General features: G+C 43.2%; 1 protein-coding gene across 1 annotated transcript; it reads right to left on the bottom strand.

The window, feature by feature from the left end:
* Window positions 1-532: 532 nt before the first annotated feature.
* Window positions 533-15847, bottom strand: pnpla3 (patatin-like phospholipase domain containing 3). The gene is made up of 9 exons (XM_035616532.2): window positions 15552-15847; window positions 13759-13991; window positions 13571-13636; window positions 10972-11181; window positions 4336-4396; window positions 4080-4256; window positions 3770-3902; window positions 3567-3674; window positions 533-1273 (listed from the first exon to the last, which is right to left on the bottom strand). Exons 1-9 carry the CDS (start codon window positions 15736-15738, stop codon window positions 1045-1047), a joined length of 1404 nt encoding a protein of 467 aa, XP_035472425.2. The 5' UTR covers window positions 15739-15847; the 3' UTR covers window positions 533-1044.
* Window positions 15848-15961: the final 114 nt, after the last annotated feature.

Raw genomic sequence — 15961 nt, 5'->3', positions numbered from 1 at the left:
TTCAGGCAGGAGAAGCTTCCTTGAATGATCCTCTCCAATTTTGGGTCCATTCATCCTTCCCTCAGTTCTGACGGCCCAGTTGCACTTGCCCTCAGTGAAAGTCGTGAGTAAAATGAACATTTTCCGACAGGTCCGGTTAAACTAGCCAACGATTTATTTGTCACTTTATTGGCGGTGGTGTAGTGTGATTGGTGTAATATTGGCAAAAATCCTTTGGCGCCAAACCAAGGGACTGGACTATTTGATTCTGAAATTAGATATTTACGTATGTACCTTCGAGCACAAGTACGTTTGTGCACAAATCAGAATACAGTAAAGTTAATTGACCAGAAATGAAACATGCTTAACTGGCTAAGAAGTGAATACATTTTAAAAAGCAGAATTTGACTCAGTCCCCTACAACAGTCCACTTCAACTGAATCAAGCCACATCAAATTGCTCATATATGTGCAATGTGTGTTTTGATTGACCAACCAACCATCTGAACAGACAAAAGAAAGAACAAACGGGTGAAAACACGACACTGGTCACATTTGTGGGAAAATTACTTTATTTAGAACAGTGAGTGATTGTCTATGTTTCCAAATGTGGTCAAGGGACCACCAGTGTCTGCCACAAGCAGCATCATGTCGGCTAAAAGCATCACACAAGTGTAAAAATGAACATGATCATAGGAACAAACGGGTGAAGAGAAACAACTCTCGAGTCAAGTCACTGCCTTGGTAAGATGAATGAATGCTGCTTTTAACTGTCGTTTAAAAAGTTGGTCGGGTGGTAGTTAGATTCAGGCCACACATTAGGAGTTCTGGACAGGGACACAGACTGAGTCAGTCAATAGGTAAACTGGAATTAAAGGATCAACCACAGACCTATGCCTGGGCCCCTCCTGGGCCTGGTTAACCCCCCTATGATCCTGAGTGACACTCATTAAAATATAATACACACTGTACTGCCTGGAGTGTCTGAGTCTATTTAACCAATGTGTGTTTCCACTCATCAGTCCACCAGCTCCGCAGTGGGAACTGTTAGACATCCTGAGTCGGTTCACTGCTTTTCAGGGATGGGAGATTCCTCCTGTGAGCTGACAAAGAAGCACACCTGCTGCGGAGCGAAGGGGGCGATGTGAGGATGGTGGTGGGTCGAGGAGGAGGTAGATTTGTCGATTTCCCAGAAGTTGCCGTGGAGGTCTAGTGAGGACAGAACCGGCAGCTTGTCTCTCTCGCACGCTGCAGGCAGAGGTGGCCGACTGGAGCATGTCCTCAGGCACGGCTCACTGTGAAGTCATTCACAGACAGTTTTAACTTTTTGTCTCACTCTTTTCCAACAATTGTACTATAATAAGTTCTAGCACACACCCGTTCAGACTGCCTCTCCTTCCATGTGTACAACAGCTGCACTCAGTTGAACACAAAATGAAGTATATGGACAATCACCACATGAAATTAGCTTTATTGTTTCTGGAAAATTTGAAAATCTTTCAAATCCAGTGCTGCCCAATTCCATTTTTAAAGGGGGATTCCACATTATCTGATAGGCACCGTTTGGATACCAAGGCCTTTACTGTCAATGTACCATTGTGAAGAGGCTTTCTCTCACCTGCTGAACTTACTTAATAATTGTAAGGATTTGGGAAAATGTTACTGGAAATCCTGTAATATCACAGGGCAATGATGTGAAAGTCCAGTAGCTACTAAGATTCCAAGGTGATTCTGATTTGGTAACCAGTCCTCTACTGCATTGCTGTGATTCCTCTGATCAGGGACATAAAGGTACAGTAGCATCAACGCAACCGTGTTTAACATTCCTATCTCACCTGATACATTCACAAAAGTTCATGCAGCTGCACAATAACACATTCTCAAGATGAGTCCAACACTTGTTTTCAATGTGCAGCTCTGTCACAGTATCCAGTTATTAGTCAGTTATTAATTTCAGGCTCCCGAACTTTAAACTGTTGTCAAACGTCTCTTTGTTCCCTCCACTCTAAGTGGTTCACCACAGAGTTTGTATAATATTTCTTGGAATGTTTTGGAAAAGTGTTTCATTTATACTTGTTTTGCATCATTCTCACAGCTGGTAGATGGAGTTGGTTTCACAAGGACACATATTTCCAAGAAGTTACAAGTCGGTCTTTTGTCCAATGCCTTTTGCCCCAGTTCCCAGACAAACAGTGGCCCTAGTTAACTATTCGTAATGTGCACTTATGTTTGTATGTTTTGAATATGTGATATATACTAAAGTAAAACTCATGATCTGTATAACCTTAAGTTCAATGTGTCATATGTGCTAAATACTTAAATTTATTGTCATCAGTTTGATGCAGGAACAGAAGACATCAGCTCACCAGCATGTCTCAGGAGAGAATATATATATATGTATATATATATATATATATATATATATATATATATATATATATATATAACAGCGCTGCTCAGAGAATCCGACTTGACTTTCACTGTATTTGTGAACTTGTAGAATACAATGTGAGAACTTTTAGAAAAAATTTGAACCTGTATGTGGAAATTTTCACTCACAGAAAATATTCACACCTGTGTTTTGAATTTGAAGTCACCAAAAAAAATATTCACAAACGTGTAGATTGATATTTACATGAATACAATGGCAGCTGCAAACTTGTAATCAAACATTTACTCATTAATTTGTTTTACAGCCACAGCTCACTCATAACAACCTCTCGAATCGGCCACTGCAACTACACAAGTGATGGATCTGCGCCATGACTTTTGCAACATTTCTTGATTTCTTGATCATTTTCTTGCAAAACTGATTTGCACTTGTAGCTGAGATGTGAGAGAGCAGAGCGGGGGAGAGGGGAGGCCGCGAAATCTGTCACTCATTCACAAACATATTACTGGCAATTTAATTTCCATGTTGCATATCATATCTACCCCGGCGAATATGGCTTTAAAGTAAGCACATATATAAATAACTTAAATTAGGAAAATTTTACTTTTTTTAAACTAAATGCAAACAAATCTGCATAGTTTATTCTGTAAAACAAGTTTTTATGGTAAATGTACAATATCTTAATAAATAAGCCCTTTTGATTCTTGTTGACCACTCAAAGTGCTTTAAAGGACAAGTCACATTCACTCATTCACACACACTCTGCTATTTACCCGCTTTCCGTGTCACATTCATACACTGTCGAAGAGCTGCCAGAGGGATTCTCTCAGGGTTAATTCAGGGTTAAGTGTCTTGCCCAAGGACACATCGGCATGCCGGGAAATGGGGTTCGAATCACCGACCTTCAGGTTAGTGGACAACCAACTCTACTTCCTGAGCCACAGCCGCCTACATTGGCAAATATCAACACTGATTCATATCAGACAATTTTTATAGGCCAACTGATAAATTGGTCGGGCTCTAGATTTAACCCAGTTAAAATAGTAAAATATAGGAAATCAATATGATTGTTGTAACACTGTTGATATTCTATATCACAAAGAGCATGTCTTTCCTCACAGGTACTGAATTCGTTTATAAACAGTATGTCAGCTGATGACCACTGCTCTGATGCTGTGTGGAAAATCATATATCACCTGATAGAGCGGGCTGGTTCTCCTTTCCGAGTCTGTCGGTACACATCAGCAGCCACGCCGAACAGCCAGCACACATCAGCTGGCACCTCTGGGATCCACTCCACAAACCTGCAGCAGGGCAGGAATCACATTATACACTCAAGCTACTTGTGTTACTCATGCATCAAGATGGAAATCAGTCGTTGATGAGAGCAACCCCTCACCTCTGTGCCACTGAGTAGGCTGACTGGACAGGAAGTGTGTATGGCATGAGCATGTATGAGGCCACTCTCACTGGCAGCATTTCAGACACCTTGGCATACAGACCAGGCTTCTGCTGGCAGGCCTCGCAGAACACTGACCGACAAAGACATGCGCACCAGGAAAGCAAACAGAATGTTGGTGCCATTATTTACAGCAATTTAAAGGGGCATGGTGCAATCTGTCACCTTCAGTCTCACATAAAGTTAGTATGAACAAGTCCAAACATTTCTTCATTATTAAAAGCCAGTTGAGAGTGAGATGAAATGGCACCTTTCTTGATGTGTGTAGGCAGAATGATCTGTTCATCCAGCCACCAGTGCTGTTTACGCAGGAGGCGCAGCCTGCGCAGCATCCACTCTCTGGTTGTTTCAGTGTGCTTACAGCAGCAGTTAGGGGTGCTGTCCTGCAGGGTGAGACCAGAGGTCGGACGCCCCGGCATCAGCAGGTCTGGCACCACAAAACATAATATCAGTGACACCGTTCAGAGATGATTATTTAAGAGTCACCATGGTAACACAGTACTCACTGTTCTCTTCAAGGAAGCGTAGAGCATCTTTATAACCACTCTGACACATCTCAGCCAACACCTGTGGAGGAAGACAGCAGATCTTATAACACAGGAAGACCAAACATCAGTCTTTAGTCTTTCAGATACTTAACTGACTTCATGTTATTGATCCAAAACATGAATTGTTTTTGTAACATTTATCAGTTGTATTTCTTTTCTTAAGGTATGGATTTTTTGTTTGTTTGTCATAGTGATGTGAAAGATTGAACTCATCCTGTAATGGCCAGTGAGGCAGTCATTATCTCCCATCTCTTTTATTCAGTTGTTCACTTTTTGTACAATTGTCTTTCATGCTAATTTATTTTTGCCCAGAGTTTTATGACGACCTTTATAACAAAACAAGGTTGACAGACAGGGCTGCCAAACTCCATCCCTGCTCACCTTTGAGTAGCACAACCTTTTTTTCAACAACTCAGTAAAAAGAAAATTAAATCTTAGAGAATTTCATTCAATTATCCAATTTTCTACTGTGGATTCTATAAATGGAGAATGATCGTGAATCAAAAAAGCAAACAAAAATAACTCCAGCCGCTGCTGCAAGTCAGGCTGCTACACCCCGTCCAGGTCAGCAGCCACCTCTGCGGGGCAGGAGCGTAATCCCATCATGTCTGCTTTGTCCAGCATCCAGTCACCCTGCACATTGCTAAACTGATCATTCGTTCCGCATTGGGGCAGCAACAACCGCATCGCCATAGCTCCCGGTTCAATGCTCAAGGCTATGGGCCGTACACATTAATACACATTGATATATGAACTGTATTGCTTTTGTATAAATGTCTAATTTCCATAATTAATTAAACAATTGAACATACAGTATATTTAAAGGAAAATGATATGGAAAACACAAACCAAGAAAACGCTCTCTCCCCACTGCTATTCTGAACAGGCCTGAACTCCCTCAGCCAGTTAATCACAAGTAGTGGATCAAGATGCTGGTGGAGCAGCCATCAGCCACCTCCTCTACATGGATGACATCAAGCTGTATGCCAGGGATGAGCGAGACCTCGGCTCACTGATCCACATCACCATGATCTACAGCAACAGCACTGGAATGTCATTCGGACTAGATAAGTGTGGTCGGATAGGTCAGCGAGGCAAGATGATACCAACTGAAGGGGTTGAACCTCCAGAAGGCAACATAACAGATGTTCAGGACAGCTACAAATAATTTGGCGTCCAGGAGGCAAAACCATGAAGAGGCAGCAAGGAAGTCAGCCACAGCCAAATACCTATGCAGAGTAAGGCCGGTCCTAAAATGTCAGCTGAATGGAAAGAAAAAGATCAGAGCCATCAACACATATGCCTGCATACATGAAAGATCCAGGAGTAAATCAGGGGGATGGCCCCAAGTAATGATCTGCTAAGTGAATACCTTAGACAGCAGAAGCCCAATAATGATGGGGAACCATCATGGAAGGACAAGCCCCTGCGCTGCTTCTACCACCGTCAGAAAGAAAAAAATCAATGATATCAAGAAATCATGCCAGTGGCTGGAAAAAGCTGGTCTGAAAAGACGGAAGAACATCATGGCAGCACAGCAACAGGCACTGAGCACAAGCTCAATAGAGGCTGGGGTCTGCCAGACAGAGCTGCAGGTGCAGGCTGTGCAAAGATGCGGCTGAAACCATCCAGCACACAACAGCAGGGTGTAAGATGAAAGAGGAGCTAGAAAAGTTGTGGATATTGAAGGCAACAGTGGTACCAGGGGTAATAGGAGCAATCTGGGCTGTAACCCCCAACCTGGGAGAGTGGCCCCAGCAGATTCCAGGAACAACATCCAAGATCTTTGTCCGCAGTCCTAGGAACAGCAAAGATACTGAGACATTCCACCCTAAAAAATGTGAAAACTTAAACCTTGCTTCACACTTTAGTTCACTGCTACATTCAAGAGACAAGTGACTAGTTTAAGGGTTAGGGTTAGGGCGACATTGGAGGGCACATCCAGTTGGGCTTTGGCCTTACAGCAAGTAAGCCAACTTGGCGTAGGGCCTCAACATAAGAGAGGAGGAAAATGGTGGTCGAGGAGGTGCGCCATCAGGAGGAGGCGGAAAGAAGCGCAAGGGCAGTCTCTCTTGCCACGCAGGGACAATGGATGGGGTGGGAAGGCCTGGAGAGGAGAATGCTCAGCTGGAGGGAGCTCTGGGAAATGGAGGCAAGCAAAATCAGCTTCATCATCAAAGCCACCTATGATGTGTTCCCATCTCCAAAAACCCTCCACCAGTGGTATGGCGAGGACCCAACCTGTGCCCTCTGCCCAACTCCAGCGACTCTCAAACACATCTTGACTGGTTGTAAGACCAGCCTCACGCAAGGCCGTTACACCTGGAGGCACAACCAGGTCCTCAAGAGTCTGGAGCAGCAGCTCTTGAGTGCAAGAGGAATACCACCAGCTTCTTGCCCCTGAGAGCAACCAATTCTGTCACAGCCCCAACCTTCATCTGAGAGGGACAGAAAAGCCCAACCATCCCCCTATCAAACCAGAAGCTGGACAGCTAGCCATGGCCCGGTACTGGAAGATGCTAGTCGATATTGACCAGCAACTAATCTTTCCACCTGAGATTGCAGCCACCACCCTTAGGCCAGACCTGGTACTCTGGTCCCCTTCACTGAAGTCTGTTTACATCACAGAGCTCACAGTCCCATGGGAGAATTCAACAGAAGAGGCCTATGAGAGCAAGAAACTGCGCTACACAGAACTGGCGGCAGACGCTCAACAACGAGGGTGGAAAGCGAGAGTCTATCCAGTTGAAGTGGGATGCAGAGGTTTTGTGGCTTCTTCCACCGTCAGGCTGCTGAAAGACCTTGGCATCCATGGACAGGCTCTGCGACAGACAATTAGATCAGTCTCTGAAGCGGCCGAAAGAAGCAGCCAGTGGATATGGATCAGGCGGAAGGACCCTTGCCGGGCTCAAAGAGCATCAACATGACCCGCTTACTAATCCCCCCACCCCATACCCCACTTGAGAACCCAGGTCACAAGAGGAGAGGACGCCCCCTGCCTTGCATAGTCCCGTGGGCTGCGCCATTTAAACAACCAGGCAATTCTCATGATTGGGCATGGGACACAAGCTCAGGTTTGATCACCCTGTAGCTGGCCACTTTTGATGAGGGTGTCTAGTGTTGAAAGGCCGAAACACCCCCTGATTCAAAAGTACACTACTGATGATGTGTCCCGAAATTGACATCTTTCCCACGTCTGAGATACAGCTATCATGCTACTCTCAACATTAAGGCAAACCTCATGTGCATACCATCCATTGGCACAATGGACAGTTTACATCACGTCCCGTGTTTCATAAATCTTTCCAAGATAGATATATGCCTGACGCATCGGTCCGTACGATTGCAGCTGTGATGTCAACGCAGCGCCAGACTCGTTTATACTCGTGCGTCAGGCGCACTTGACATGGTGCAGTCTTCTCCTGAACAAATGTGTCACTGCTGACAAAACACCATCTACACTGCTGGAATTGCCACAAGAAGAAGAAGGAGGCGTCACACACCATGGCAATGAAGACAGAGCTACTTTCCAGCTAGTTGGGATTTTTATATTTGGAAGACATGGTTTTAAACTTGCTTTCAGGAAAGCAAAGTGAAAGAAGAATGTGGTCTGTTTGTCCTCTGAACAACGACGACAGAAGTCAGGGGCGATTTCAGTGTCCTTGTGAAACCCTCCCCTCATTCTACCTGAACAACGATAGCTCTAGCTTTCTAATTATCATATTAAAAGAAAAACAAGGCTCTCTCCTGAGCACTGATTGCTGAACATTATCACCTGTCCCTGGACAATGCAACAGAAATCCCCTAGAACATTCCAGAGCATTCAGAACCTGGTACCACCCAGAACAGGTGACATTAGCAGTCAATAACTATTCAATAGCATGATTAGGCTAAAACATTTAGTCCATAGACATATATGTATATATACCATATAAAGCCATGAACAGAATTTCTGATGAAGCTGATGAAATTGCAACTGTGGGCCTTATCTCCTGCTTCACTTTGAAACATCACTTATGGTGTTAAAGAAGAGATCTCAACCGGGCCATGAATTATTCTCTGTTTTCACAATCTGTGAATCTCTGCCTCATTGAAGGATCATATGTGTCTGAACAGGCGGACAAAAAATGAGAAGTGCATGTCCTCGCGAAAATGGCACCAATGCGCTCCCGACAACAAGGGAAGTGACACCAATTTGACGTCAACGCTGCCGTGCGGACCGATGCGCCAAGCATAAATCCAGTTTCAGGCTCCCAGGCTTCTGGTAGAGGACGCAAGCTTGAAGGAGGGAACACAAGAGTGCCCACATGGGGTATATTTTATTATTTTTTAAATATATGCTGCATTCATATTTTCTAGCAGGCTTTCAGAAGATACTATATATACAGTATAGGCGGACGCGCCACCAAGGGAGCTAAAACTCATCTGCTAGCAAGGCTCTTAACGTGTCCGTGAGTGAAGTTTACACTGCACTGCAAGCACTCGACTGGCTGACCACCGTTACATGTGCTCAACAAAACGAAACATACAAGAATTAAATCTCCCGTCCAGATATTCGTGCTTAGTGACATTTTGAAAAGCCGTGCATTAATCAAGGCTAATGGAACCAGGATCGTTAGGTAAATTAAGCGCAATGTCTCAGTGGGAGGTCCGTTTCTGATTTTATCATTCTATCGCACTATAGACTGTTCACGTTACAGCGCTTTACTTAGTTTTGGTGAAGTACCATTGATCACTTTGACGGGGGAATACATTTTTATCCCCCCGGGAGATGAAAATAATTCAGCAGAGGTAGGGTTTGAAATCACATGCATCCCCCCCGGCAAATCGCACCCTGTATATATATATATATATATATATATATATATATATATATATATATATATATATATACACAAACAATTCTCAGGACTATTTCCTGTCACTGTCAATATGGCAGGGCCTTATCAGTATGGTATGTTTGTTATGTTGCATAAGAGCAACTTCTTAGTAACAGAGCTCTGACATTAGCAGATCTGCTCACAGTAAATCCAGTTGCCACAATGGTCACACCACAACAGTCAAAATACTTATTGGATTTTCAAATTCTGTGTTACTAAGCTGATCAGTATGGCATCTGCCAAGTCCCTGGTTCAGGGGTCTTCGTGGGAGATCATTCGAAGGAATGTTTTTTAAAAAAAACAAATGCTCCCTTCAAAGAAATCTGTGTCCTCAGTTACATAATCGTATGCTGGCGTGCACGCTCACACACACACACACACACACACACACACACACACACACACACACACACACACACACACACACACACACACACACACACACACACACACACACACACACACACACACACACACACACACACACACACACACACACACACACACACACACACACACACACACACACACACACACACACAGCTCTGACCCATTCAGGTCAAAGGTCAGGTCGCCACACAATCATCACAGTGAAAGAAGATAACGGGAGCAAACATAAAGAAGGATGAAAACAGATGAAGTGGAGGCAGTGGGTTCTTCTAGACTCTACTTCCTGTCAGTAATGGGTGAATGGAGTGGAGCAAGGTCAAGAAAAAAGAAGTGAAAATAAAAACAGTTACGCCACATCTACCAGCCACTGAGAATGTGCCTTATAATTCTGGAGAATGTTACATTAACACCTGTTAATGGATGAATGTAAACGTCCTCTGAAACAGTATTTAATGATGCACAATAAACACCTACTGTGATTTAGATTAATCTGCTGTTCATATTCTTAATGAATACATTTACCGTTTACTGTCCAAAATGACCAACATTTGTGAGAAATATCTTAATTTTTTCAGAAGCAATGGTGACTTCTTCAACTGTAATTTTGTCCTACCAACGCTCCAACTCAAAGATATATATATATAATATAGATATATATATATAAGTTTACTGCACCATCAAACAGAAAAACAGGGAATGCAGATAAAACCTCTGTCCATCAACTAATCAGCTATCAGCTCGACTGTACTACAAATGTTATCAATACGATAAGAATCCACTTTCAGGTGTGAAATATAAAACTTTAACTGTTCGTCCTGATGATGCAAATGATGATAATTTTCATTACCAAAATTCATAAATGTATCTCCTGATTAGTTTTTTGTAAGTCAATAACTTGTCAAAAGCAGTGAGAAAAAATGTCCAATATAAAATCTTTCAAGGTCTTGTTTTGCCCCAAAGCTTGAAGCTTTTTGAATTACAATCAGTTTGATTTCCAAAAGGGAGAATGTGTTATTTCTTCTTTTTAAACTTACAAAGCATAAAAAAATTAACAGTTTAAACAATTTAATATCATCTGGCTTGTTAGAGGCTAAAGCTAGTCACTAACTCCCCTGATTTAAGTGTGGTGTTATGCAGTTATTGAAATACTGAAATGTAAATTTGGTTCGTTTAGATTTGAATGAACTTGAAGTGTGCCGCCATTACATCAGTGTAATTAATCACAATGTGTATTTCCTTGTCACATACAGTTCTACAGTAACACTGTACTACACCTCCCATGTCATGTACAACAGCAGAGTGTTGTTCTGATGCCTGCACCTACCTTGGGTTCAGGCGGGAAAAGTGCTCTGCTGAGACGATACATGTTGCCCAGGTTCATCTGGATGCTGGTGTTGGTGAAGCGCAGCTCGTGGAAGCTTGTGGAGCTGTCGCGAGGACAGATGTCGCTCTCACCAGAAAATGGAGAGATGGTGATGGTGTTTTTCAGTTCCGACTGTGGCAGGTTGTCGCTGATTCCACCGTCCACGTAACGCTGTAGACACAGGTAAAGATACAGGTGTCAGTGAACACACACTGTTATTCAATGCTGCAACCCGAAAATGGATCCAGGCTCGACACAAAGCCACATTTGGTCACATTTTGAACCATTGACTCTTTGTCCTGCAGCTGTTTGGACCCACCTTTTTTCACTTTCTTTAATATTGTGAGAATTATTATTATTATTATATGTATTTTCACCAATTTCTCATGGAATAATGCATTAATATTGATCAAATCAATCAGGCAAATGGGTTAAATCAAATTTTGAGTAATGGGACACAAAAATTTGCTTTGTGTTTGGTTTGAACACGCCATTAGGCTAGAAGAAATTGCAGCACAGAAATGCCAAAGCTATACCTGAGGTAGTTTAGAGCAGGGAAACATTTATATGACAACCAGAGAGATTTCATGTATGTTGCAGTCCTTTTCAGGTGTATCCAGCTGCAGCTTGAAGCTAAAATCCAAATATGTTTAATGGTATGGGAAGATTTGGACTGCTGCAAATGATAATGTCCGTAGTTTGTAGGGTCTGCACTGCCATGGTTGGTGAAACTGGTCAACTTTGGTCAAAATACCAGAAAAGTTGAGATGATTTGAATTGTTTGAATTTGCATTAATGCTGCGATTGACTTATAACATCCTGGAAGAACTGCCAAGAAAAAATAAAATTCTTCTGAGAAACTTTCAAGAACCCATTCAATGTTTGCATTGATGCTCATGTACTCTACTGGCTCACCACCAATGTGACTGTGTCCAGAGGCACAAATCCTGGTTAACTGACACCATCACTTTGTTGATCTCTCATAACAACTCCCTTCACCGACTCTGACAGACAATCACTCCTTATTACTCAGTCTGCGAAAATATCTCTGGAAGACAAACATTAACAGGCTGACATGTCTGAGTTAGAGCTGTAGTCAGTACTAAGAAACAAAACTGTACAAAGATGACCCAGTTAAACAGCTGACATACTGTTATATTTCCTTTTGACATCATTTAACAAACTACATTGCATACACAACACACATACACATACGGAACAAGATTTACCAGCCAGCTAGGTAAATCTTGTTGCACCACGTACTCTTGCTGTTCTCCCATATTTCACAGAGCCAGGTCCATCTCCATATTAATGGCATCTTCACCTTAGTGACGCCACGATACATAATCCTCACCATTAATTTCAGTGCCACTTTCACATTTGTGTCTTTTTCCGTTCATCATCTCAACAATACCGACATTTTTTTCTCTCTGGTTGGATTCTATGTTGGGAGAGATACACTTTTACACACCACGAGGCAGCAGAATATGTAACAGAAGCTATCAGAGACTCAGACAAACACCCTTAAAGCTGACTGACCCTGAAAGACTCACTACATATACTTTAAAACACCCACTAGCCGAGTCACATAACAACGCTACATAGGCCTGTGAACCACAAAGCAAAAATCTGTCAAAATATAATATATGTTAAAATCAATTAACACAATTTTCTCTTCCTGAAATTGAAGGACTTTGTTTTAAACTGGAAAAGCTTCCTATATTAGAGTCATTACGGTATCTGCTCTGTCCAGAGCTCAGGATAGTTCCTGTTCATTCGGTTAAGGTGCTCCACAAAAATAATACAAGTGTTATGATGGAAGGATAACTCTGATTGATGTAAATCAATCATAGCGAAAGAGAACGCAGGAGTGCCATTCTATAGTTCTATTTACTTTTATAATATTTCATGTAACCCGGTTGATTATCTATATCTGCCTTGATTTTGATGCACTTGACCTTTGTATTTGCTAATGACTAAATAAGTGGACGTGGATCCAAACAGACTGATGACTGGTAGTTGTGACAGTGTGAGACCAGGGAGCACAGGACAGCAGATGGGTCAGAGTAGATCCTGTCAAAAGTCCAACAGCAGCTGATAAGTTCAGTCGAAGGCGACAGTGATATCAGGAACTTAGACTTGCAACAACGAAAAAATGATTACCACAGTTCTTTTTCTTGACATGCAAGTGACTCATCATGATTAACTGTGGTGCAGAACAGAATGATCTCATGGCAGTCACGGACCTTGGCCCCTTTTTTCTATGTTGCATTCACTGCAGATTTTAGATTTTCTAGAATACAGTCACATAACAGAGACGTTTTTCACCACAGCTTCATCCAAAGGCAAAGTGATGTTTCATACAGAATTTGCACATTAAGACTCAAGAAGATTTGTTGATAGATGAGGCCTGTTGCTACATATTCTGTAAATTTCTCTCTAGGCCAATTAAAACTTTCCGGTCAAACTGGTACCTCCTTCTAACAAATGTGTTTATATCACATGCAATGAAACATATATTTTGACCATTTTGGGTGTTCAATTATCAGCAGACACCCACCACTCCTCTGAAGGACGGAGGAATCAGTCCACAGTAGATGGGGATGAAACAGCTACAGATCAGTGCCTGTGGACAGAGAGCAACGTTAAACAAGAACACGTTTCTTTCCTACGTCTTGCATTGCTGTAACAGAGGCCCTGAAGGCGTCTCTGGGTTGGTAAGATAACCGTGTCGTCGCCTGCCAGCACCTGAATGAGTTCCTCCTTGGAGCTAAACTCTGATATCAGCACGTTTTCCCCGTCAGAAACTCTGGTCAGCGAGACACACAGTCGCCCCGAGGCACGGACATGTGCATCAGAGGGCAGGTCACGATCCAGGCCTGACTTTATCACCTTGACGAGGTTGAAGGTGGGGTGAAGGGGACCCAGGTTCCTCTTCCTGGCCTCCTTCGCCACCTCGATCACATCTTCACAGCATTTAGCTTGTTAATCAAAAGAAGAAGAAGACGTTGTTAATGTGAAGGAGTTGCTTCATATAGTTTCCCTGCAAGCATTCAAATGCAAACAAAAACACACAACATGCTTCAACTGGATTAATATTCTAAATTTTATACTGAAGCTACCAGTCAGTGACCCCAGAGACCTGGGCCAGACCTTTTCCAAATCCTGAGCCAAAGCAGCAGCATCACATTTTGTGGTGTTCTCTGCCATTATGACTGAGTATGAGTATTGATGGGGAAAGTAGAAGAGCAAGTTCTCTTCTAATCCAGTGGTTCCATGTCTATGTTTAAGATTTTAACACATTGAGAAATCATCACTAAAAGCGATAATAAGCCAACAGAAAATACGCTGTCTCTGTCAGATTTAACTGTGCAGTAGTTTGAATCCTTATGTTAGGATTTGTTATCTTCCAAATCTGATAGTTTTTTTTAACAGTTAAACAACTTAAGGAGGAACTGACAGCCTGGAGCAGGAAGTCAGTTTGATGCAGGTGTATATGTGTCACAGTGGGTTGGTACACCGGTGTACTGTTATCTCTTCTGTTCCCCCCCCGCCCCGCTTTCTGCCATACATCTTACATTTAGATTCATCAATTTATATTAGGGGTCAACCGATCATGGGCCTGGCCGATTATCGGAGCCGATATTCACCATTTTTATGATTATCGGTATGGGACATTTTTAAAGCCGATTTGCTGATAAGATAATTTCATTTTAAAATGTGCTACTCACGACTCTCTGGACTTTAGCAATGTCCCGTCCATGTCTGTTTGTTCAATTTCATAATAATGCTTCTGACAGCTCCCTGCACTTTCTGTGTTAAAGGGGCAGTAAGCGATTCTAAAGCTAAACACTTTTTGTAAAACTCAGCGAATTTTTCCTCACGGTCCGTTAGCTGTCGGTTCTGTGTGTGCACCGACAGAATAATCCGGCCTTTTGGTTCAACCCTGGCTCTGAAAATCGAGAACAAATAAATGGTGCGGACTGCACCACACAACACCGTCAATGCCTTAAGAGACATGCTAGCGGGGTGGTGCTGCAACTCCGTGGTTAGTGCGTTGGACTCCCATACCAGGGGTCAAAGGGTTCGCATCCCGGCCAGAGCAGTAAGTTCACAACAACATCATCAACTAGAGAAAAAAAAATCATACTGGCCCTTTAAGGTCATGTCGAAAGGTGTTGGGAATTAAACATGTGCTTTAAGGCATTTCAACAAAGTTTTGTGTTAAGAGTTTTTTGCTCTTCAAAATGTTGACACTTTTTTACTGCAAACACATATCCGTTTCAAATATCGCTTATATCGCTCTTAAATCGGTGTCGTTATGGAAAAAAGCCATATCGGTGGACCTTGAGTCGCAGACATGACGCCGAGGAAGATTCCCTTTGCTCTGGATCGCAGTTTGACTGACATACTTTCACTTACTTGTGATGCTACTTGTGTCACTGACACAACAACAACAACAACAACAACAACAACACCACCACCACCACCACCACGGGACTTCCCTGGTCGTAAAGCTCCAGGCTAGCGGTGTGTCTTACTTATAGACGCCTGGCTCGCGAGCACCGAGGCGGTCAGGGCACCGGCAGAGGCCCCGTACAGCTTGGTCGCCCCTTCGACGAGGTAGGCCGCTTTCTCCAGCAGGCAGCTGGCAACTCCGATGTGGTAAATCCCCAGGAAGCCGCAGCCCGCGAAAGACAGGTTCCAGCCGCCGTTTAGGTCGAACATGGCGGGACATGCCCCGCCGGCGGAGCCCGGAGAGCCGAACGATTGGCCGAGTGCGCCGCAGGCAGAGAGTCTCAGCTCCGGCCGCCGCTCTGCCACGGGGAACCGGCCTGTCGGCGCTTATAGCGGAGGGGGCGGGGCCAACCGCTGCTGCTGCGTTCAGGGCAAATCGTAACTATTTGCAACCAGCGATGCCAGTTTAGCAGCCTCGCTGCTAGATTTAGCA

This window comes from Scophthalmus maximus, chromosome 12 (assembly GCF_022379125.1).
Source record: "Scophthalmus maximus strain ysfricsl-2021 chromosome 12, ASM2237912v1, whole genome shotgun sequence".
Taxonomy (NCBI): Eukaryota; Metazoa; Chordata; class Actinopteri; order Pleuronectiformes; family Scophthalmidae; genus Scophthalmus; species Scophthalmus maximus.
The sequence above is the reverse complement of the archived record's forward strand: the minus strand, read 5'-3'. Positions and strand labels throughout refer to the sequence as shown.

What these genes read in the sequence shown, in the direction of transcription:
- pnpla3 (XM_035616532.2), bottom strand. Translation starts at nt 15,738, where the DNA reads ATGTTCGACCTAAACGGCGGCTGGAACCTGTCTTTCGCGGGCTGCGGC. An exon ending in TTTTCCCGCCTGAACCCAAG is followed by an intron (nt 4,397 to 10,971) that starts GTAGGTGCAGGC and finishes CTTCCTCCACAG; the next exon opens with GTGTTGGCTGAGATGTGTCA. An exon ending in GCCTACTCAGTGGCACAGAG is followed by an intron (nt 3,675 to 3,769) that starts GTGAGGGGTTGC and finishes GCCCTGCTGCAG; the next exon opens with GTTTGTGGAGTGGATCCCAG.